Source organism: Oncorhynchus clarkii, chromosome 27 (assembly GCF_045791955.1).
Source record: "Oncorhynchus clarkii lewisi isolate Uvic-CL-2024 chromosome 27, UVic_Ocla_1.0, whole genome shotgun sequence".
Taxonomy (NCBI): Eukaryota; Metazoa; Chordata; class Actinopteri; order Salmoniformes; family Salmonidae; genus Oncorhynchus; species Oncorhynchus clarkii.
Genome location: NC_092173.1, coordinates 42,839,643 through 42,865,233, shown reverse-complemented (window position 1 = coordinate 42,865,233; position 25,591 = coordinate 42,839,643). Strand labels below are relative to the sequence as shown.

The 25,591-nt window shown below is 42.8% G+C and overlaps 1 protein-coding gene across 2 annotated transcripts in view; it reads right to left on the bottom strand.

Annotated features, from left to right (window-relative positions):
- Positions 1-25,591, bottom strand: part of LOC139385855 (glutamate receptor ionotropic, kainate 1) — a 143,374-nt gene that overhangs the window by 63,477 nt on the left and 54,306 nt on the right. For both annotated transcript variants that reach the window (XM_071131121.1, XM_071131122.1), the window contains exons 2-3: positions 24,179-24,346; positions 18,684-18,778 (exon numbers count right to left, since the gene is read on the bottom strand). In XM_071131121.1, the coding sequence (XP_070987222.1) occupies positions 18,684-18,778; positions 24,179-24,346 (263 nt within the window). The remainder of the gene's footprint in view (positions 1-18,683; positions 18,779-24,178; positions 24,347-25,591) is intronic.

Here is a 25,591-nt window from a genome sequence, read left to right as displayed (position 1 = left end):
TCACGCCGCCAAGCTTACCCTAGTAAAACTGACTATCCTACCAATCCTCGACTTCGGCGATGTCATCTACAAAATGGCTTCCAACACTCTACTCAGCAAACTGGATGCAGTCTATCACAGTGCCATCCGTTTTGTCACTAAAGCACCTTATACCACCCACCACTGCGACTTGTATGCTCTAGTCGGCTGGCCCTCGCTACATATTCGTCGCCAGACCCACTGGCTCCAGGTCATCTACAAGTCCTTGCTAGGTAAAGCTCCGCCTTATCTCAGTTCACTGGTCACGATGGCAACACCCATCCGTAGCACTCGCTCCAGCAGGTGTATCTCACTGATCATCCCTAAAGCCAACACCTCATTTGGCCGCCTTTCGTTTCAGTACTCTGCTGCCTGTGACTGGAACGAACTGCAAAAATCGCTGAAGTTGGAGACTTTTATCTCCCTCACCAACTTCAAGCATCAGCTAACTGAGCAGCTAACCGATCGCTGCAGCTGTACATAGTCTATTGGTAAATAGCCCACCCATTTTCACCTACCTCATTCCCATACTGTTTTTATTTATTTACTTTTCTGCTCTTTTGCACACCAATATCTCTACCTGTACATCTGTACCATCTGATCATTTATCACTCCAGTGTTAATCTGCAAAATTGTAATTATTCGCCTACCTCCTCATGCCTTTTGCACACATTGTATATAGACTCCCCCTTTTTTTTCTACTGTGTTATTGACTTGTTAATTGTTTACTCCATGTGTAACTCTGTGTTGTCTGTTCACACTGCTATGCTTTATCTTGGCCAGGTCGCAGTTGCAAATGAGAACTTGTTCTCAACTAGCCTACCTGGTTAAATAAAGGTGAAATAAATAAAATAAAAAAGAAATTTGGCTTCATTAATTTGATTAATATTATGGTGTTTCTATTCAGAGAAAAAATGAAAAACGAAACCCTCAGGGTTTCCGTTAGGATGGAAAAGAAAATATGGCGCTGTACAACGGGAGGAAGGAGTAGGCTGTCCTTGTAAATAAGAATTTGTTCTTAACTTGCATAGTTAAATAAAGGTTACACTAAGAGCACATCATTTCTGCACTCTAATATTCTATTTCTTGTTTAACCAATACTCAAATGGTGATTAAGTGAAAATAAAAATCTTATTGATTTATCAAGACCAGTCCCCATGCTTACCTCAGAGCAGCATGAAACAATGCTAAAATAGTTATGGGCTTTTGGTTCTAACTTCAATATGCTCTTTAAATAAATAAGACCTACACCATTTTGAACAGCACATTACACAACACCAGTGAGACTCATTTCGCCTATGGTAGGCCTACAGTATATAGCAAAAAAAATACAAATTCAATGATGTGACTCTCCACCAATAATTACATTAAGAGGATTGGTGGAGTCTATATTAATATCTAAGGGCATTTTCCTTACATTTGAGGATTAGAGGTGTAACGGCTCTTGTCGAAAGGAGTGGACCAAAGCGCAGCGTGGAAAGTGTTCATGATTTTTATTTTCAAAAAACACTCAAACAAAATAACCAAAGTGAAAACGAAAACACACAGTTCTGTCAGGTACAGACATTAAACAGAAAACAAGATCCCACAAAACCCAAAAGGAAAATTACAACTTGTGATCCCCAATCAGAGACAACAATACACTCTGATTGGGAACCACACACGGCCAAAAACAAAGATATAGAAAACAGACTTTCCCACCCGAGTCACACCCTGACCTAACCAAAAAGATAATTAAAAGGATCTCCCCCCCAAAGGTGCGGACTCCGGCCGCAAACCTGAACCTATAGGGGAAGGTCCGGGTGGGCATCTACTCTCGGTGGGGGCTCTGGTGTGGGATGCAGACCCCGCTCCGCTTGAGGCTCCCCCCACTTCGGTGGCACCTCTGGTGCAGTGATCTTTGCTGGGACCTCCTGACCGGGGACCGTCGCTGGAGGCTCCAGACCAGGGACCGTCGCTGGAGGCTCCGGACCGCGGATCATCACTGGAGGCTTCGGGCCATGGATCATCACTGGAGGCTTCGGGCCATGGATCATCACTGGAGGTGTCGGGCCATGGATCATCACTGGAGGCTTCGGGCCATGGATCATCACTGGAGGCTTCGTACGTGGAGCCGGAACAGGTCTCACCGGACTGAGGAGACGTACTGGCAGCCTGGTACGTGGACCTGCCACAACGCGTCCTGGCTGGATACCCACTTTAGCTCGGTGAGTGTGGAGAGCTGGCACAGGATGTACTGGGCTATGAAGACGCACTGGAGGCATAGTGCGTAGAGCCTGCGCAGGATATACTGGGCCGTGGAGGCGCACTGGAGGTCTGAAGCGTAGAGCTGGCACAACGCGTTCTGGCTGAATACCCACTGTAGCACGGCAAGTGCGGGAGCTGGAACAGGCCGCGCTGGGTTGTGCTGGCGAACTGTTGATACCATGTGTAGAGCTGGCGCAGGATATCCTGGGCCGAAGAGACGCACCGGAGACCAGGAGTGCTGAGCTGGCACAATCTGTCTTGGCTGAATGCCCACTCTAGCACCGCAACTGCGGGGAGCTGGAACAGAGCGCACCGGGCTGTGAATGCGCACTGGAGACACCGTGCGCATCACAGCATAACACGGTGCCTGACCGGTCACACCCGGTCACACTTTATTTAACCAGGATCCCTGCTCCTCCCGGCCACGCTGCTTGGTCCTTTGGTGGTGGGATCTTCTGTAACGGCTTTCGTGTGGACCAAAGCGCAGCACACTCAAACAAAATAACCAAAGTGAAAACAAAAGCGCACAGTTCTGTCAGGTGCAGACATTAAACAGAAAACAAGATCCCACAAAACCCAAAAGGAAAATGACAACTTATACAGTGGGGCAAGAAAGTATTTAGTCAGCCACCAATTGTGCAAGTTCTCCCACTTAAAAATACGAGAGAGGCCTGTAATTTTCATCATAGGTACACTTCAACTATGACAGACAAAATGAGAAAAAAAATCCAGAAAATCACATTGTAGGATTTTTAATTAATTTATTTGCAAATTATGGTGGAAAATAAGTATTTTGCCCCACTGTATGTTTTTTATTTATTTTTTATTTCACCTTTATTTAACCAGGTAGGAAAGTTGAGAACACCTTTATTTAACCAGGTAGGCAAGTTGAGAACACCTTTATTTAACCAGGTAGGCAAGTTGAGAACAAGTTCTCATTTACAATTGCGACCTGGCCAAGATAAAGCAAAGCAGTTCGACACATACAACGACACAGAGTTGCACATGGAGTAAAACAAACATACAGTCAATAATACAGTATAAACAAGTCTATATACGATGTGAGCAAATGAGTTGAGATAAGGGAGGTAAAGGCAAAAAGGCCATGGTGGCAAAGTAAATACAATATAGCAAGGAAAACACTGGAATGGTAGATTTGCAATGGGAGAATGTGCAAAGTAGAAATAAAAAGAATGGGGTGTAAAGGAGCAAAATAAATTAATTAATTAAATACAGTAGGGAAAGAGGTAGTTGTTTGGGCTAAATTATAGGTGGACTATGTACAGGTGCAGTAATCTGTGAGCTGCTCTGACAGTTGGTGCTTAAAGCTAGTGAGGGAGATAAGTGTTTCCAGTTTCAGAGATTTTTGTAGTTCGTTCCAGTCATTGGCAGCAGAGAACTGGAAAGAGAGGCGGCCAAAGAAAGAATTGGTTTTGGGGGTGACTAGAGAGATATACCTGCTGGAGCGTGTGCTACAGGTGGGAGATGCAATGGTGACCAGCGAGCTGAGATAAGGGGGGACTTTACCTAGCAGGGTCTTTTAGATGACATGGAGCCAGTGGGTTTGGCGACGAGTATGAAGCGAGGGCCAGCCAACGAGAGCGTACAGGTCGCAATGGTGGGTAGTATATGGGGCTTTGGTGACAAAACGGATTGCACTGTGATAGACTGCATCCAATTTGTTGAGTAGGGTATTGGAGGCTATTTTGTAAATGACATCGCCAAAGTCGAGGATTGGTAGGATGGTCAGTTTTACAAGGGTATGTTTGGCAGCATGAGTGAAGGATGCTTTGTTGCGAAATAGGAAGCCAATTCTAGATTTAACTTTGGATTGGAGATGTTTGATATGGGTCTGGAAGGAGAGTTTACAGTCTAACCAGACACCTAAGTATTTGTAGTTGTCCACGTATTCTAAGTCAGAGCCGTCCAGAGTAGTAATGTTGGACAGGCGGGTAGGTAGAGGTAGCGATCGGTTGAAGAGCATGCATTTAGTTTTACTTGTATTTAAGAGCAATTGGAGGCCACGGAAGGAGAGTTGTATGGCATTGAAGCTTGCCTGGAGGGTTGTTAACACAGTGTCCAAAGAAGGGCCAGAAGTATACAGAATGGTGTCGTCTGCGTAGAGGTGGATCAGAGACTCACCAGCAGCAAGAGCGACCTCATTGATGTATAAAGAGAAGAGAGTCGGTCCGAGAATTAAACCCTGTGGCACCCCCATAGAGACTGCCAGAGGTCCGGACAGCAGACCCTCCGATTTGACACACTGAACTCTATCAGAGAAGTAGTTGGTGAACCAGGCGAGGCAATCATTTGAGAAACCAAGGCTGTTGAGTCTGCCGATGAGGATGTGGTGATTGACAGAGTCGAAAGCCTTGGCCAGTAATGTTTCTTATCGATGGCGGTTAAGATATCATTTAGGACCTTGAGCGTGGCTGAGGTGCACCCATGACCAGCTCTGAAACCAGATTGCATAGCAGAGAAGGTATGGTGAGATTTAAATGGTCGGTAATCTGTTTGTTGACTTGGCTTTCGAAGACCTCAGAAAGGCATGGTAGGATAGATATAGGTCTGTAGCAGTTTGGGTCAAGAGTGTCACCCCCTTTGAAGAGGGGGATGACCGCAGCTGCTTTCCAATCTTTGGGAATCTCAGATGACACGAAAGAGAGGTTGAACAGGCTAGTAATAGGGGTGGCAACAATTTTGGCAGATAATTTTAGAAAGAAAGGGTCCAGATTGTCTAGCCCGGCTGATTTGTAGGGGTCCAGATTTTGCAGCTCATTCAGACCGTGGTCAGCTGAGTACCAACGATTAGCCAGTAAATAAGCTAACTAGCTTCTGAACTAGCCCCTGAACCAGCTTCAGAGTAGCTTCTGGACCAGCTTCTGGCTAGCTCCCGGCTAGCTTCTGGCTAATTTCTGGCTAGCCTCTCGGAGGATCACAGATCTGAGGTAAATAATACTTTTTTATATAAATATAAATTGGTGAAGCGGATTGCAGGAGAGTGTTCTGAAGATGAGTTTTTGGAAAATTAAAAATGAATGTGAAAAAAAAGTTGTAAATATATATATATATATACGGGACACGACAGGACGAGGACAAAAATACGTCTGAACTGCTATGCCATCTTGAAGTGGATGTATGTGTATGTGATCCCCAATCAGAGACAACGATAGACCCAGCCTCTGACTGGGAACCACACACACTCACACACACACACACACACACACAGCCAAAAACAAAGAAATAGAAAACATAGACTTTCCCACCCGAGTCACACCCTGACCTAACATAGAGAATAATGAAGATCTCTAAGGTCAGGGCGTGACAAGAGGACTCTATATTAATATCTAAGGGGCATTTTCTGTTAGGATCTGTGAGAATATCTGGGAATATTTAAGGGGCTTTTATGTCATTCTAAATTAATTAATAATAATAATCACTTTGTTTAAAAAGTAATGATATTTTGGAGATTCAGTTTTCATTTAACCTAGAGTGAGTGAGAAAAAGGCAATTCTTGAACATGGGGTGAGACTAATTTGTAAATAAATCCTGTTTGTTATGAAGCCAGTTTGTTAGTTTGTCGATGTGTATGTTTTTTCCATCTGTTGGTGTGCAACACAACAAGTTAGCTATATTTTCAGCACCAGACACTGTTCCCCTCCTATTGATGGCGCTGCGGTTGCCGCCAGTCGTTTTTTAAATGTAACCTTTATTTAACTAGGCAAGTCAGGTAAGAACAAACTCTTATCTACAATGACGGCCTACCCCGGCCAAACCCGGATGACGCTGGGCCAATTGTGCGCCGCCCTATGGCACTCCCAATCACGGTCGGATGTGATGCAGCCTGGATTCGAACCAGGGACTGTAGTAAAGGCTCTTGCACCGAGATGACGCGCACACACGGCCCCTATTCCCACTGATTGATTGTATTTGTATATATGTGCCCTTTGGTTTCCATTGGGCGGTTTCCATTGGGCGGTCGATTATTGTTACCGTGTCCGTTGGTGCGTGTGAGTACCTGTATGTTTTGGGTTTCTACCCTGTGTTTTGATTGGTCTTCGTGCCCGTGCCTTTACACGGCACGCCTTAATTTTGGTGAAATAAAAACAAACTATTTCGCATTCCTGCGCCTGCTGCCCGAATCATTTATGCCAATGTAACCTATATACAGTTGAAGTCTGAAGTTTACATACACTCAGGTTGGAGTCATTAAAACTCATTTTTCAACCACTCCACAAATTTCTTGTTAACAAACTATAGTTTTGGCAAGTCAGTTAGGACATCTACTTTGTGCATGACACAAGTAATTTTTCCAACAATTGTTTACAGACAGAGTAATTGACTGTGACTTAAAACAGCTTGGAAATTTCCAGAAAATGATGTTATGGCTTTAGAGGCTTCTGATAGGCTAATTGACATAATTTGAGTCAATTGGAGGTGTACCTGTGGATGTATTTCAAGGCCTACCTTCAAACTCAGTGCCACTTTGCTTGACATCATGGGAAAATTAAAAGAAATAAGCCAAGACCTCAGAAAAATAATTGTAGACCCCCACAAGTCTGGTTCATTCTTGGGAGCAATTTCCAAATGCCAGAAGGTACCACGTTCATCTGTACAAACAATAGTATGCAATTGTAAACACCATGGGACCACGCAGCCATCATACCGCTCAGGAAGGAGACGCCTTCTGTCTCCTAGAGATGAACGTACATTTGTGCGAAAAGTGCAAATCAATCCCAGATCAACAGCAAAGGACCTTGTGAAAATGCTGGAGGAAACAGGTACAAAAGTATCTATATCCACAGTAAAACAAGTCCTATATCGACATAACCTGAAAGGCCGCTCAGCAAGGAAGAAGCCACTGCTCCAAAACTGCAATAAAACAGCCAGACTACGGTTTGCAACAGCACATGGGGACAAAGATCATACTTTTTGGAGAAATGTCCTCTGGTCTGATGAATCAAAAATAGAACTGTTTGGCCATAATGACCATCATTATGTTAGGAGGAAAAAGGGAGAGGCTTGCAAAACGAAGAACACCATCCCAACCATGAAGCACGGGTTTGGCAGAATCATATTGTGGGGGTGCTTTGCTGCAGGAGGGACTGGTGCACTTCACAAAATAGATGGCATCATGAGAAAGGAAAATTATATGGATATACTGAAGAAACATCTCAAGGCATCAGTCAGGGAGTTAAAGCTTGGTCGCAAATGGGTCTTCCAAATGGACAATGACCCCAAGCATACTTCCAAAGTTGTGGCAAAATGGCTTAAGGACAACAAAGTCAAGCAAAGCCAAGGATCATCACTGGAGGTGTCGGGCCATGGATCATCACTGGAGGCTTCGGGCCATGGATCATCACTGGAGGCTTCGTACGTGGAGCCGGAACAGGTCTCACCGGACTGAGGAGACGTACTGGCAGCCTGGTACGTGGACCTGCCACAACGCGTCCTGGCTGGATACCCACTTTAGCTCGGTGAGTGTGGAGAGCTGGCACAGGATGTACTGGGCTATGAAGACGCACTGGAGGCATAGTGCGTAGAGCCTGCGCAGGATATACTGGGCCGTGGAGGCGCACTGGAGGTCTGAAGCGTAGAGCTGGCACAACGCGTTCTGGCTGAATACCCACTGTAGCACGGCAAGTGCGGGAGCTGGAACAGGCCGCGCTGGGTTGTGCTGGCGAACTGTTGATACCATGTGTAGAGCTGGCGCAGGATATCCTGGGCCGAAGAGACGCACCGGAGACCAGGAGTGCTGAGCTGGCACAATCTGTCTTGGCTGAATGCCCACTCTAGCACCGCAACTGCGGGGAGCTGGAACAGAGCGCACCGGGCTGTGAATGCGCACTGGAGACACCGTGCGCATCACAGCATAACACGGTGCCTGACCGGTCACACCCGGTCACACTTTATTTAACCAGGATCCCTGCTCCTCCCGGCCACGCTGCTTGGTCCTTTGGTGGTGGGATCTTCTGTAACGGCTTTCGTGTGGACCAAAGCGCAGCACACTCAAACAAAATAACCAAAGTGAAAACAAAAGCGCACAGTTCTGTCAGGTGCAGACATTAAACAGAAAACAAGATCCCACAAAACCCAAAAGGAAAATGACAACTTATACAGTGGGGCAAGAAAGTATTTAGTCAGCCACCAATTGTGCAAGTTCTCCCACTTAAAAATACGAGAGAGGCCTGTAATTTTCATCATAGGTACACTTCAACTATGACAGACAAAATGAGAAAAAAAATCCAGAAAATCACATTGTAGGATTTTTAATTAATTTATTTGCAAATTATGGTGGAAAATAAGTATTTTGCCCCACTGTATGTTTTTTATTTATTTTTTATTTCACCTTTATTTAACCAGGTAGGAAAGTTGAGAACACCTTTATTTAACCAGGTAGGCAAGTTGAGAACACCTTTATTTAACCAGGTAGGCAAGTTGAGAACAAGTTCTCATTTACAATTGCGACCTGGCCAAGATAAAGCAAAGCAGTTCGACACATACAACGACACAGAGTTGCACATGGAGTAAAACAAACATACAGTCAATAATACAGTATAAACAAGTCTATATACGATGTGAGCAAATGAGTTGAGATAAGGGAGGTAAAGGCAAAAAGGCCATGGTGGCAAAGTAAATACAATATAGCAAGGAAAACACTGGAATGGTAGATTTGCAATGGGAGAATGTGCAAAGTAGAAATAAAAAGAATGGGGTGTAAAGGAGCAAAATAAATTAATTAATTAAATACAGTAGGGAAAGAGGTAGTTGTTTGGGCTAAATTATAGGTGGACTATGTACAGGTGCAGTAATCTGTGAGCTGCTCTGACAGTTGGTGCTTAAAGCTAGTGAGGGAGATAAGTGTTTCCAGTTTCAGAGATTTTTGTAGTTCGTTCCAGTCATTGGCAGCAGAGAACTGGAAAGAGAGGCGGCCAAAGAAAGAATTGGTTTTGGGGGTGACTAGAGAGATATACCTGCTGGAGCGTGTGCTACAGGTGGGAGATGCAATGGTGACCAGCGAGCTGAGATAAGGGGGGACTTTACCTAGCAGGGTCTTTTAGATGACATGGAGCCAGTGGGTTTGGCGACGAGTATGAAGCGAGGGCCAGCCAACGAGAGCGTACAGGTCGCAATGGTGGGTAGTATATGGGGCTTTGGTGACAAAACGGATTGCACTGTGATAGACTGCATCCAATTTGTTGAGTAGGGTATTGGAGGCTATTTTGTAAATGACATCGCCAAAGTCGAGGATTGGTAGGATGGTCAGTTTTACAAGGGTATGTTTGGCAGCATGAGTGAAGGATGCTTTGTTGCGAAATAGGAAGCCAATTCTAGATTTAACTTTGGATTGGAGATGTTTGATATGGGTCTGGAAGGAGAGTTTACAGTCTAACCAGACACCTAAGTATTTGTAGTTGTCCACGTATTCTAAGTCAGAGCCGTCCAGAGTAGTAATGTTGGACAGGCGGGTAGGTAGAGGTAGCGATCGGTTGAAGAGCATGCATTTAGTTTTACTTGTATTTAAGAGCAATTGGAGGCCACGGAAGGAGAGTTGTATGGCATTGAAGCTTGCCTGGAGGGTTGTTAACACAGTGTCCAAAGAAGGGCCAGAAGTATACAGAATGGTGTCGTCTGCGTAGAGGTGGATCAGAGACTCACCAGCAGCAAGAGCGACCTCATTGATGTATAAAGAGAAGAGAGTCGGTCCGAGAATTAAACCCTGTGGCACCCCCATAGAGACTGCCAGAGGTCCGGACAGCAGACCCTCCGATTTGACACACTGAACTCTATCAGAGAAGTAGTTGGTGAACCAGGCGAGGCAATCATTTGAGAAACCAAGGCTGTTGAGTCTGCCGATGAGGATGTGGTGATTGACAGAGTCGAAAGCCTTGGCCAGTAATGTTTCTTATCGATGGCGGTTAAGATATCATTTAGGACCTTGAGCGTGGCTGAGGTGCACCCATGACCAGCTCTGAAACCAGATTGCATAGCAGAGAAGGTATGGTGAGATTTAAATGGTCGGTAATCTGTTTGTTGACTTGGCTTTCGAAGACCTCAGAAAGGCATGGTAGGATAGATATAGGTCTGTAGCAGTTTGGGTCAAGAGTGTCACCCCCTTTGAAGAGGGGGATGACCGCAGCTGCTTTCCAATCTTTGGGAATCTCAGATGACACGAAAGAGAGGTTGAACAGGCTAGTAATAGGGGTGGCAACAATTTTGGCAGATAATTTTAGAAAGAAAGGGTCCAGATTGTCTAGCCCGGCTGATTTGTAGGGGTCCAGATTTTGCAGCTCATTCAGACCGTGGTCAGCTGAGTACCAACGATTAGCCAGTAAATAAGCTAACTAGCTTCTGAACTAGCCCCTGAACCAGCTTCAGAGTAGCTTCTGGACCAGCTTCTGGCTAGCTCCCGGCTAGCTTCTGGCTAATTTCTGGCTAGCCTCTCGGAGGATCACAGATCTGAGGTAAATAATACTTTTTTATATAAATATAAATTGGTGAAGCGGATTGCAGGAGAGTGTTCTGAAGATGAGTTTTTGGAAAATTAAAAATGAATGTGAAAAAAAAGTTGTAAATATATATATATATATACGGGACACGACAGGACGAGGACAAAAATACGTCTGAACTGCTATGCCATCTTGAAGTGGATGTATGTGTATGTGATCCCCAATCAGAGACAACGATAGACCCAGCCTCTGACTGGGAACCACACACACTCACACACACACACACACACAGCCAAAAACAAAGAAATAGAAAACATAGACTTTCCCACCCGAGTCACACCCTGACCTAACATAGAGAATAATGAAGATCTCTAAGGTCAGGGCGTGACAAGAGGACTCTATATTAATATCTAAGGGGCATTTTCTGTTAGGATCTGTGAGAATATCTGGGAATATTTAAGGGGCTTTTATGTCATTCTAAATTAATTAATAATAATAATCACTTTGTTTAAAAAGTAATGATATTTTGGAGATTCAGTTTTCATTTAACCTAGAGTGAGTGAGAAAAAGGCAATTCTTGAACATGGGGTGAGACTAATTTGTAAATAAATCCTGTTTGTTATGAAGCCAGTTTGTTAGTTTGTCGATGTGTATGTTTTTTCCATCTGTTGGTGTGCAACACAACAAGTTAGCTATATTTTCAGCACCAGACACTGTTCCCCTCCTATTGATGGCGCTGCGGTTGCCGCCAGTCGTTTTTTAAATGTAACCTTTATTTAACTAGGCAAGTCAGGTAAGAACAAACTCTTATCTACAATGACGGCCTACCCCGGCCAAACCCGGATGACGCTGGGCCAATTGTGCGCCGCCCTATGGCACTCCCAATCACGGTCGGATGTGATGCAGCCTGGATTCGAACCAGGGACTGTAGTAAAGGCTCTTGCACCGAGATGACGCGCACACACGGCCCCTATTCCCACTGATTGATTGTATTTGTATATATGTGCCCTTTGGTTTCCATTGGGCGGTTTCCATTGGGCGGTCGATTATTGTTACCGTGTCCGTTGGTGCGTGTGAGTACCTGTATGTTTTGGGTTTCTACCCTGTGTTTTGATTGGTCTTCGTGCCCGTGCCTTTACACGGCACGCCTTAATTTTGGTGAAATAAAAACAAACTATTTCGCATTCCTGCGCCTGCTGCCCGAATCATTTATGCCAATGTAACCTATATACAGTTGAAGTCTGAAGTTTACATACACTCAGGTTGGAGTCATTAAAACTCATTTTTCAACCACTCCACAAATTTCTTGTTAACAAACTATAGTTTTGGCAAGTCAGTTAGGACATCTACTTTGTGCATGACACAAGTAATTTTTCCAACAATTGTTTACAGACAGAGTAATTGACTGTGACTTAAAACAGCTTGGAAATTTCCAGAAAATGATGTTATGGCTTTAGAGGCTTCTGATAGGCTAATTGACATAATTTGAGTCAATTGGAGGTGTACCTGTGGATGTATTTCAAGGCCTACCTTCAAACTCAGTGCCACTTTGCTTGACATCATGGGAAAATTAAAAGAAATAAGCCAAGACCTCAGAAAAATAATTGTAGACCCCCACAAGTCTGGTTCATTCTTGGGAGCAATTTCCAAATGCCAGAAGGTACCACGTTCATCTGTACAAACAATAGTATGCAATTGTAAACACCATGGGACCACGCAGCCATCATACCGCTCAGGAAGGAGACGCCTTCTGTCTCCTAGAGATGAACGTACATTTGTGCGAAAAGTGCAAATCAATCCCAGATCAACAGCAAAGGACCTTGTGAAAATGCTGGAGGAAACAGGTACAAAAGTATCTATATCCACAGTAAAACAAGTCCTATATCGACATAACCTGAAAGGCCGCTCAGCAAGGAAGAAGCCACTGCTCCAAAACTGCAATAAAACAGCCAGACTACGGTTTGCAACAGCACATGGGGACAAAGATCATACTTTTTGGAGAAATGTCCTCTGGTCTGATGAATCAAAAATAGAACTGTTTGGCCATAATGACCATCATTATGTTAGGAGGAAAAAGGGAGAGGCTTGCAAAACGAAGAACACCATCCCAACCATGAAGCACGGGTTTGGCAGAATCATATTGTGGGGGTGCTTTGCTGCAGGAGGGACTGGTGCACTTCACAAAATAGATGGCATCATGAGAAAGGAAAATTATATGGATATACTGAAGAAACATCTCAAGGCATCAGTCAGGGAGTTAAAGCTTGGTCGCAAATGGGTCTTCCAAATGGACAATGACCCCAAGCATACTTCCAAAGTTGTGGCAAAATGGCTTAAGGACAACAAAGTCAAGCTATTGGAGTGGCCATCACAAAGCCCTGACCTCAATCCCAAAGACAATTTGTGGGCAGAACTGAAAAAGCATGTGTGAGCAAGGAGGCCCACAAACCTGACTCAGTTACACCAGCTCTGTCAGGAGGAATGGGCCAGAATTCACCCAACTTATTGTGGGAAGCTTGTGGAAGGCTACCCAAAACATTTTACCCAGGTTAAACAAATTAAAGATAATGCTACAAAATACTAATTGAGTGCATCCTGACCCCTCCTGTCTCAGCCTCCAATATTTATGCTGCAGTAGTTTGTGTCGGGGGGCTAGGGTCAGTTTGTTATATCTGGAGTACTTCTCCTGTCTTATCCGGTGTCCTGTGTGAATTTAAGTATGCTCTCTCTAATTCTCTCTTTCTTTCTCTCTCTCTGAGGACCTGAGCCCTAGGACCATGCCTCAGGACTACCTGGCATGATGACTACCTGGCATGATGACTCCTTGCTGTCCCCAGTCCACCTGGCCGTGCTGCTGCTCCAGTTTCAACTGTTCTGCCTGTGAATATTATTATTTGACCCTGCTGGCCATTTATGAACATTTGAACATCTTGGCCATGTTCTGTTATAATCTCCACCCGGCACAGCCAGAAGAGGACTGGCCACCCCACATAGCCTGGTTCCTCTCTAGGTTTCTTCCCAGGTTTTGGCCTTTCTAGGGAGTTTTTCCTAGCCACTGTGCTTCTACACCTGCATTGTTTGCTGTTTGGGGTTTTAGGCTGGGTTTCTGTACAGCACTTTGAGATATCAGCTGATGTACGAAGGGCTATATACAGTGCCTTGCGAAAGTATTCGGCCCCCTTGAACTTTGCGACCTTTTGCCACATTTCAGGCTTCAAACATAAAGATATAAAACTGTCTTTTTTTGTGAAGAATCAACAACAAGTGGGACACAATCATGAAGTGGAACGACATTTATTGGATATTTCAAACTTTTTTAACAAATCAAAAACTGAAAAATTGGGCGTGCAAAATTATTCAGCCAAGAGGCCCATGATCACTCTGGATGAACTGCAGAGATCTACAGCTGAGGTGGGAGACTCTGTCCGTAGGACAACAATCAGTCGTATATTGCACAAATCTGGCCTTTATGGAAGAGTGGCAAGAAGAAAGCCATTTCTTAAAGATATCCGTAAAAAATGTTGTTTAAAGTTTGCCACAAGCCACCTGGGAGACACACCAAACATGTGGAAGAAGGTGCTCTGGTCAGATGAAACCAAAATTGAACTTTTTGGCAACAATGCAAAACGTTATGTTTGGCGTAAAAGCAACACAGCTGAACACACCATCCCCACTGTCAAACATGGTGGTGGCAGCATCATGGTTTGGGCCTGCCTTTCTTCAGCAGGGACAGGGAAGATGGTTAAAATTGATGGGAAGATGGATGGAGCCAAATACAGGACCATTCTGGAAGAAAACCTGATGGAGTCTGCAAAAGACCTGAGACTGGGACGGAGATTTGTCTTCCAACAAGACAATGATCCAAAACATAAAGCAAAATCTACAATGGAATGGTTCAAAAATCAACATATCCAGGTGTTAGAATGGCCAAGTCAAAGTCCAGACCTGAATCCAATCGAGAATCTGTGGAAAGAACTGAAAACTGCTGTTCACAAATGCTCTCCATCCAACCTCACTGAGCTCGAGCTGTTTTGCAAGGAGGAATGGGAAAAAATGTCAATCTCTCGATGTGCAAAACTGATAGAGACATACCCCAAGCGACTTACAGCTGTAATCGCAGCAAAAGGTGGCGCTACAAAGTATTAACTTAAGGGGGCTGAATAATTTTGCACGCCCAATTTTTCAGTTTTTGATTTGTTAAAAAAGTTTGAAATATCCAATAAATGTCGTTCCACTTCATGGTTGTGTCCCACTTGTTGTTGATTCTTCACAAAAAAATACAGTTTTATATCTTTATGTTTGAAGCCTGAAATGTGGCAAAAGGTCGCAAAGTTCAAGGGGGCCGAATACTTTCGCAAGGCACTGTATATGTTTCAGGGCGGAATATTCTAATCATTCAATTAACAGACAATTCTCACTCATCAGGTGTATGTAAACTTCTGACTTCAACTGTATATATATATATATTTTGTTTTCAGAACATTAATTGTGTGTAGGTAGATGTGGATAGATAGTTACAAATTATTGGTTGTAAGTTGGGGAAGGGGGTTAACACCTAGCTCGGCTATCCGACAATTCTTTAGTAAAGGTTATTGTTCAGCTAATAGCCCATCCTGCTACGCTTGTTCAGCTAATAGCCCATCCTGCTACGCTTGTTCAGCTAATAGCCCATCCTGCTACGCTTGTTCAGCTAATAGCCCATCCTGCTACGCTTGTTCAGCTAATAGCCCATCCTGCTACGCTTGTTCAGCTAATAGCCCATCCTGCTATGCTTGTTCAGCTAATAGCCCATCCTGCTACGCTTGTTCAGCTAATAGCCCATCCTGCTACGCTTGTTCAGCTAATAGCCCATCCTGCTACGCTTGTTCAGCTAATAGCCCATCCTGCTATGCTTGTTCAGCTAATAGCCCATCCTGCTACGCTTGTTCAGCTAATAGCCCATCCTGCTACGCTTGTTCAGCTAATAGCCCATCCTGCTATGCTTGTTCAGCTAATAGCCCATCCTGCTATGCTTGTTCAGCTAATAGCCCACCCTGCTACGCTTGTTCAGCTAATAGCCCATCCTGCTACGCTTGTTCAGCTAATAGCCCATCCTGCTACGCTTGTTCAGCTAATAGCCCATCCTGCTACGCTTGTTCAGCTAATAGCCCATCCTGCTACGCTTGTTCAGCTAATAGCAAAACCTGCTACGCTTGTTCAGCTAATAGCCCATCCTGCTACGCTTGTTCAGCTAATAGCCCATCCTGCTACGCTTGTTCAGCTAATAGCAAAACCTGCTACGCTTGTTCAGCTAATAGCCCATCCTGCTACGCTTGTTCAGCTAATAGCCCATCCTGCTATGCTTGTTCAGCTAATAGCCCATCCTGCTATGCTTGTTCAGCTAATAGCCCATCCTGCTATGCTTGTTCAGCTAATAGCCCATCCTGCTACGCTTGTGAAAAACTAAGAATAATACTTTCCCCCCTTTCCACGTGATAAAGATTCCAATTGATAAAGTGTTTTTAGCCACAATCGGCCCCAACCCCAATTAATACATTTGGGCACTGTCGTTAGTGTGCTGGACTTTGGGCTAGAATGTTGAGGGTTCAAAGCCTGCTCCCTGCTTGTTTCATGACATTATTATGCCTGCCTCAGAGCAAATAGCCTGGATTGTTACTCCCATCTCATTCCTGCTCTCTTACATGCGTCATTCTCCACCTGAGTGGCTCGCTTGTGGGTGTGCTGGCAGGATGTACAAATTTTTATTCTGTATATATGAATTACAAATCAGCCTTGACTTAAATCATGTTTCTAGTCTATTGCATAGTTACAATGTGTAATCATTGATGTCCCAGGAGCAGGAGTGGTAAACACTGTTGAAGTGTATAATTGTAATACATACAGTGCCTTGCGAAAGTATTCGGCCCCCTTGAACTTTGCGACCTTTTGCCACATTTCAGGCTTCAAACATAAAGATATAAAACTGTATTTTTTTGTGAAGAATCAACAACAAGTGGGACACAATCATGAAGTGGAACGATATTTATTGGATATTTCAAACTTTTTTAACAGATCAAAAGCTGAAAAATTGGGCGCGCAAAATGATTCAGCCCCTTTACTTTCAGTGCAGCAAACTCTCTCCAGAAGTTCAGTGAGGATCTCTGAAATATCCAATGTTGACCTAAATGACTAATGATGATAAATACAATCCACCTGTGTGTAATCAAGTCTCCGTATAAATGCACCTGCACTGTGATAGTCTCAGAGGTCCGTTAAAAGCGCAGAGAGCATCATGAAGAACAAGGAACACACCAGGCAGGTCTGAGATACTGTTGTGAAGAAGTTTAAAGCCGGATTTGGATACAAAAAGATTTCCCAAGCTTTAAACATCCAAAGGAGGACTGTGCAAGCGATAATATTGAAATGGAAGGAGTATCAGACCACTGCAAATCTACCAAGACCTGGCCGTCCCTCTAAACTTTCAGCTCATACAAGGAGAAGACTGATCAGAGATGCAGCCAAGGCCCATGATCACTCTGGATGAACTGCAGAGATCTACAGCTGAGGTGGGAGACTCTGTCCATAGGACAACAATCAGTCATATATTGCACAAATCTGGCCTTTATGGAAGAGTGGCAAGAAGAAAGCCATTTCTTAAAGATATCCATAAAAAGTGTTGTTTAAAGTTTGCCACAAGCCACCTGGGAGACACACCAAACATATGGAAGAAGGTGCTCTGGTCAGATGAAACCAAAATTTAACTTTTTGGCAACAATGCAAAACGTTATGTTTGGCGTAAAAGCAACACACCATCCCCACTGTCAAACATGGTGGTGGCAGCATCATGGTTTGGGCCTGCCTTTCTTCAGCAGGGACAGGGAAGATGGTTAAAATTGATGGGAAGATGGATGGAGCCAAATACAGGACCATTCTGGAAGAAAACCTGATGGAGTCTGCAAAAGACCTGAGACTGGGACGGAGATTTGTCTTCCAACAAGACAATGATCCAAAACATAAAGCAAAATCTACAATGGAATGGTTCAAAAATAAACATATCCAGGTGTTAGAATGGCCAAGTCAAAGTCCAGACCTGAATCCAATCGAGAATCTGTGGAAAGAACTGAAAACTGCTGTTCACAAATGCTCTCCATCCAACCTCACTGAGCTCGAGCTGTTTTGCAAGGAGGAATGGGAAAACATTTCAGTCTCTCGATGTGCAAAACTGATAGAGACATACCCCAAGCGACTTACGGCTGTAATCGCAGCAAAAGGTGGCGCTACAAAGTACTAACTTAAGGGGGCTGAATAATTTTGCACGCCCAATTTTTCAGTATTTGATTTGTTAAAAAAGTTTGAAATATCCAATAAATGTCGTTCCACTTCATGATTGTGTCCCACTTGTTGTTGATTCTTCACAAAAAATACAGTTTTATATCTTTATGTTTGAAGCCTGAAATGTGGCAAAAGGTCGCAAAGTTCAAGGGGGCCGAATACTTTCGCAAGGCACTGTACATGCAGACAAGGCATCATTCAAATAATGGAGTTTGATACACCTGGTATTGGATATGACTGGAATTTTTTTTTTTTGCTAAATTGCGATTTTCGTAAATTAACTTTATGACAAAAAAAATATGTACAATAGTTTGTCTCAACATTAACTAACATATTCCCCTCAATTGTAATGTTTTTGCATGACTCATTGTGACGTTATAATTACTTAAATTAGCTTCCACCGTAATGTTTTGTCAGCCATCTTTGCTGAAAAAAGTCACCAGGGACGGGTGGCTCGCTTCCAAATTCATCATTGGAACCACTCGATATGATTGGTGATATAAAAACCTTGGGACCCAAATGCATAATGAGTGCTCTAACTCCCCCTGGTGGTGGTCTGGAGTAATGAAGATGTGACGCTGGGTACCTCTAAGTCCCGCTGTGTGGAAACTCGTGTCACCTTTAAAGGAGGAACCACTGTATGTGATAGTGTCTCACCTCCAGAGCATTGCAGATGGACTGGACAGCACTGACGGAGGAGCTGTGAGAGGGACCAAACACCGCCCCGACACCCAGAGCCAACTGGTCACAGGCTGGGAAAGGGACAGTAGAGCGGGACTGTTATTTTCTGCATCCCAAATGGTTCCTTATTACCTTCAGAAAGTATTCACACCCCTTGACTTTTTCCACATTTTATTGTTTTACAGCCTGAATTTAAAATTGAATTTAAAACTGAATTTAAAATTGATAAAATTCTGATTTTCATTCACTGGCAAACACACAATGCCCTATGATGGCAAAGTGGAATTATGTTTTTCAATATTTTTTTTACATTAATAAAAGCAACAAAAAAAAAAGTTTAAAAATGTCTTGTTATTAAGTATTCAACCCCTAAATAAGATCAGGAGTAGAAATTACCTTAACAAGTCACATAATAAGTTGCATGGCCTCAGTCTGTGTGCATTAATAGTGTTTAACATGATTTTTGAATGACTACCTCATCTCTGTACCCCCCACATACAATTATCTGTAAGGTCTCTCAGTCGAGCAGGGAATTTCAAACACAGATTCAACCACAAAGACCAGGGAGGTTTTCCAATGCCCTGCAAAGAAGGGCACCTATTGGTAGATTGGTTAAAATTAAAAATACATTTCAAAACATTGAATATCCCTTTGAGCATGGTGAAGTTATTAATTACACTTTGGATGGTGTATCAATACACCCAGTCACTTCAAAGATACAGGCATCCTTCATAACTCAGTTGCCGGAGAGGAAGGAAACCACTCAGGGATTTCACCATGAGGCCAATGGTGACTTTAAAACAGTCACAGAGTTTAATGGCTGTGATAGGAGAAAACTGAGGATGGATCAACAACATTGTAGTTACTCAACAATACAAACCTGACAGAGTGAAATAAGGAAGACTGTACAGAATGAAAATATTCCAAAACATCCATCCTGTTTGCAACAAGGCACAAAAGTAATACTGCAAAGAATGTGGCAAAGCAATTACCTTTTGTCCTGAATTCTGGGGCAAATCCAACACAACACACTACTGAGCACCACTCTCCATATTTTCAAGCATAGTGGTGGCTGCATCATGTTATGGGAATGCTTGTAATCATTAAGGACTGGGGAGTTTTTCAGGATAAAAAAGAAACGAAGCTAAGGACAGGCAAAATCCCAGAGGAAAACCTGGTTCAGTCTGCTTTCCACCAAAGACTGAGAGATGAATTCCCCTTTCAGCAGGAAAATACCCAAAACACAAGGCCAAATATACACTGGAGTTGCTTACCAAGAAGACAGTGAATGTTCCTGAATGGCCGAGTGACAGTTTTGATTTAAAACTACTTGAACATCTATGGTAAGACCTGACAATGGTGTTCTAGCAATGAACTGGTGCTGACTTTCTGAACCCTCAACAACCACTGTGATTATTATTATTTGACCCTGCTGGTCATCTATTAACATTTGAACATCTTGGCCATGTACTGTTATAATCTCCACCTGGCACAGCCAGAAGAGGACTGGCCACCCCTCATAGCCTGGTTCCTCTCTAGGATTCTTCCTAGGTTTCGGCCTTTATAGAGAGTTTTTCCTAGCCACTGTTCTTCTACACCTGCATTGCTTGCTGTTTGGGGTTTTAGGCTGGGTTTCTATACACTTTGTGACATCAGCTGATGTAAGAAGGGCTATATAAATACATTTGATTGATTGATTGATCAACAACCAATTTGGCACAGCTTGAAGAATAATGTGCAAATATTGCACAATCCAGGTGTGGAAATCTTTTAGAGACTAACCCAGAAAGACACACAGCTGTAATCGCTGCCCAAGTTGATTCTATCATGTATTGAGTCAGGGGGCTGAATACTTATCAAATCAAGATACAGTTGAAGTCAGAAGTTTACATACACCTTAGCCAAATACATTTATACTCCGTTTTTCATAATTCCTGACATTTAAAGTAAAAATTCCCTGTCTTGGGTCAGTCAGCATCACCGATTTATTTTGAGAATGTGAAATGTCAGAATAATAGTAGAGAGAATGATTTATTTCAGCTTTCATTTGTTTCATCACATTCCCAGGGGGTCAGAAGTTTACATACAATCAATTAGTATTTGGTAGCATTGCCTTTAAATTGTTTAACTTGGGTCAAATGTTTTGGGTAGCCTTCCACAAGCTTCCCACAATAAGTTGGGTGAATTTTGGCCCATTCCTCCTGACAGAGCTGGTGTAACTGAGTCAGGTTTGTAGGCCTCCTTGGTCGCACATGCTTTTTCAGATCTGCCCACACATTTTCTATGGGATTGAGGTCAGGGCTTTGTGATGGCCACTCCAATAGCTTGACTTTGTTGTCCTTAAACCATTATGCCACAACTTTGGAAGTATGCTTGGGCTCAATGTCCATTTGGAAGACCCATTTGCAACCAAGCTTTAACTTCCTCACTGATGTCTTGAGATGTTGCTTCAATATATCCACATAATGGTCATTATGGCCAAACAGTTCTATTTTTGTTTCATCAGACCAGAGGACATTTCTCCAAAAAGTACAATCTTTGTCCCCATGTGAAGTTGCAAACCGTAGTCTGGCTTTTTTTATGGCGGTTTTGGAGCAGTGGCTTCTTCCTGAGCTGAGCAGCCTTTAAGGTTATGTCGATATAGGACTCGTTTTACTGTGGATATAGATACTTTTGTACCTGTTTCCTCCAGCATCTTCACAAGGTCCTTTGCTATTGCTCTGGGATTGATTTGCACTTTTCGCACTGAAGTACGTTCATCTCTAAGAGACAGAACACATCTCCTTCCTGAGCGGTATGACAGCTGCGTGGTCCCATGGTGTTTACATTTGCGTACTATTGTTTGTACAGATTAATGTGGCACCTTCAGGCGTTTGGAAATTGCTCCCAAGGATGAACCAGACTTGTTGAGGTCTACAATATTGTGCGGCTTATTTCTTTTGATTTTCCCATGATGTCAAGCAAAGAGGCACTGAGTTTGAAGGTAGGCCTTGACATACATCCACAGGTACACCTCCAATTGACTCAAATGATGCCAATCAGCCTATCAGAAGCTTCTAAAGCCATGACATAATTTTCTGGAAATTTCCAAATTGTTTAAAGGCACAGTCAACTTAGTGTATGTAAACTTCTGACCCCCTTGAATTGTGATACAGTGAATTATAAGTGAAATAATCTGTCTGTAAACAATTGTTGGAAAAATGACTTGTGTCATGCACAAAGTAAATGTCCTAACCAACTTGCCAAAACTATAGTTTGTTAACAAGAAATGTGTGGAGTGGTTGAAAAAAGAGTTTTAATGACTCCAACCTAAGTGTATGTAAACTAGTTTTAATGACTCCAAACTAAGTGTTTGTAAACTAGTTTTAATGACTCCAAACTAAGTGTATGTAAACTCGTTTTAATGACTCCAACCTAAGTGTATGTAAACTAGTTTTAATGACTCCAACCTAAGTGTATGTACACTAGTTTTAATGACTCCAACCTAAGTGTATGTAAACTAGTTTTAATGACTCCAACCTAAGTGTATGTAAACTAGTTTTAATGACTCCAACCTAAGTGTATGTAAACTAGTTTTAATGACTCCAACCTCAGTGTATGTAAACTAGTTTTAATGACTCCAACCTCAGTGTATGTAAACTAGTTTTAATGACTCCAACCTCAGTGTATGTAAACTAGTTTTAATGACTCCAAACTAAGTGAATGTAAACTAGTTTTAATGACTCCAACCTAAGTGTATGTAAACTAGTTTTAATGACTCCAACCTAAGTGAATGTAAACTAGTTTTAATGACTCCAACCTAAGTGTATGTAAACTAGTTTTAATGACTCCAAACTAAGTGTATGTAAACTAGTTTTAATGACTCCAACCTCAGTGTATGTAAACTAGTTTTAATGACTCCAACCTCAGTGTATGTAAACTAGTTTTAATGACTCCAACCTCAGTGTATGTAAACTAGTTTTAATGACTCCAAACTAAGTGAATGTAAACTAGTTTTAATGACTCCAACCTAAGTGTATGTAAACTAGTTTTAATGACTCCAACCTAAGTGAATGTAAACTAGTTTTAATGACTCCAACCTAAGTGTATGTAAACTAGTTTTAATGACTCCAACCTAAGTGTATGTAAACTAGTTTTAATGACTCCAACCTAAGTGAATGTAAACTAGTTTTAATGACTCCAACCTAAGTGTATGTAAACTAGTTTTAATGACTCCAAACTAAGTGTATGTAAACTAGTTTTAATGACTCCAACCTAAGTGTATGTAAACTAGTTTTAATGACTCCAACCTAAGTGTATGTAAACTAGTTTTAATGACTCCAACCTAAGTGAATGTAAACTAGTTTTAATGACTCCAACCTAAGTGAATGTAAACTAGTTTTAATGACTCCAACCTCAGTGTATGTAAACTAGTTTTAATGACTCCAACCTAAGTGTATGTAAACTTCTGACTTCAACTGTAGCTGCAGTACCTGTATTTCTATTTCTTCAACTGTAGAAATATCTTTCTTCCAACTGTTAGAATCTTTCTTCCACTTTCACGTTACAGAGTATTTTAGGAATATCGTTGACAAAAAAATGACAAATAAATACATTTTTATCCCACTTTGTAACACAACAAAATGTGGAATAAGTCAAGGGTGTGAATACTTTCTGAAGTTACTGTATATAGTGCATTACTTTTGACCAGGGCCCTAAGGGGATACAGACAGAGATTTGACCAGGGCCCTAAGGGGATACAGACAGAGATTTGACCAGGGCCCTAAGGGGATACAGACAGAGATTTGACCAGGGCCCTAAGGGGATACAGACAGAGATTTGACCAGGGCCCTAAGGGGATACAGACAGAGATTTAACCAGGGCCCTAAGGGGATACAGACAGAGATTTGACCAGGGCCCTAAGGGGATACAGACAGAGATTTGACCAGGGCCCTACGGAGATACAGACAGAGATTTGACCAGGGCCCTATGGGGATACAGACAGAGATTTGACCAGGGCCCTAAGGGGATACAGACAGAGACTTGACCAGGGCCTTAAGAGGATACAGACAGAGATTTGACCAGGGCCCTACGGGGATACAGACAGAGATTTGACCAGGGCCCTAAGGGGATACAGACAGAGATTTGACCAGGGCTCTATGGGGATACAGACAGAGATTTGACCAGGGCCCTAAGGGGATACAGACAGAGATTTGACCAGGGCCCTAAGAGGATACAGACAGAGATTTGACCAGGGCCCTACGGAGATACAGACAGAGATTTGACCAGGGCCCTACGAGGATACAGACAGAGATTTGACCAGGGCCCTACGGGAATACAGACAGAGATTTGACCAGGGCCCTACGGAGATACAGACAGAGATTTGACCAGGGCCCTACGGGGATACAGACAGAGATTTGACCAGGGAAATGTGGTGCCACTCGGGATAAAACAACTGACAATGTAAAAATACAAATAACAATCCTCCTTACCTCTTCTGGAGGCTTCGAAGCTGTCGAAGAGGTTTATTCTCTGGATGTCGTAGGTCAGTGTGGTGTTGGGCATTAAGGTCCGGTTCCTGTTGATGTTTGTCGCAGCGAATTTAAAGGCCAGCTCCTCCACACTAATGGGCTCATTCTCAAGAGTCTCAAAGATACCCCCTGGAGAAACAGCAGAGAAGAGTGGGACAGGGAGGGGGTGAAAAATATATATCATTATTACAGAAGAAGAAGAAGAATGAGTAGTATGCATTATTTTGTATCATTATCTCTCTTTATCATTCCCGTATGCCTTTGTCCAACCTAAAGTGGTATAACGTGTCACATACTCCCAAGTCGTTTCATCACACAGTGTCACTGAATGACCTATGGAATAGTTCCAGGGGAGATAAATGAGCCAATTGGAAGCTGGGAGTGATTAGAAGAACCGTGATGGTATGAGGGCCAGATTGGGAATTTTGGCAGGACTCTGGGGTTAAAACCCCTACTCTTACGATAAGTGCCATGGGATCTTTAATGACCACAGAGAATTGGGCGATTGGGGAATTTCTTTAGAACAAACAACCAAACAAACAAGTATTGTGACATTCACAACTCTTCCTCCATTAATTAACATCCTTAATTCTCCAGCAGTCAGCTCAATACAAACTAATTATCTACTCTTACCCAATACCCTGAACTATCCTACTCCTTCACTCCTAACCCAATATACCCTCTCCTAGAGAGAGAGAGAGAGAGAGAGAGAGAGAGAGAGAGAGAGAGAGAGAGAGAGAAAGAGAGAAAGAGAGAGAGAGAGAGAGAGAGAGAGAGAGAGAGTCAACGGTAGGCTTCGAGGGGACTCCTATGGTAGGTACACCTATAGCTCATCTCTTGGCAGTAGTACTGTAGACTACTTTATCACTGACCTCAACCCAGAGTCTCTCAGAGCGTTCACAGTCAGCCCACTGACACCCCTATCAGACCACAGCAAAATCACAGTCTACTTAAACAGAGCAATAATCAATCATGAGGCATCAAAGCCAAAGGAACTGAGTAACATTAAGAAATGCTATAGATGGAAGGAATGCAGTTTGGAAACCTACCAAAAAACAATTAGGCAACAACAAATTCAATCCCTTTTAGACAATTTCCTGGGTGAAACGTTCCGCTGTAATAGTGAAGGTGTAAACTTGGCAGTAGAAAATCTAAACAGTATATTTGACCTCTCAGCTTCCCTATCAAATCTAAAAATCTCAAATAGAAAATCGAAGAAAATTAACAATAATGACAAATGGTTTGATGAAGAATGCAAAAATCTAAGAAAGAAATTGAGAAACCTGTCCAACCAAAAACATAGAGACCCGGAAAACCTGAGTCTACGCCTTCACTATGGTGAATCACTAAAACAATACAGAAATACACTACGGA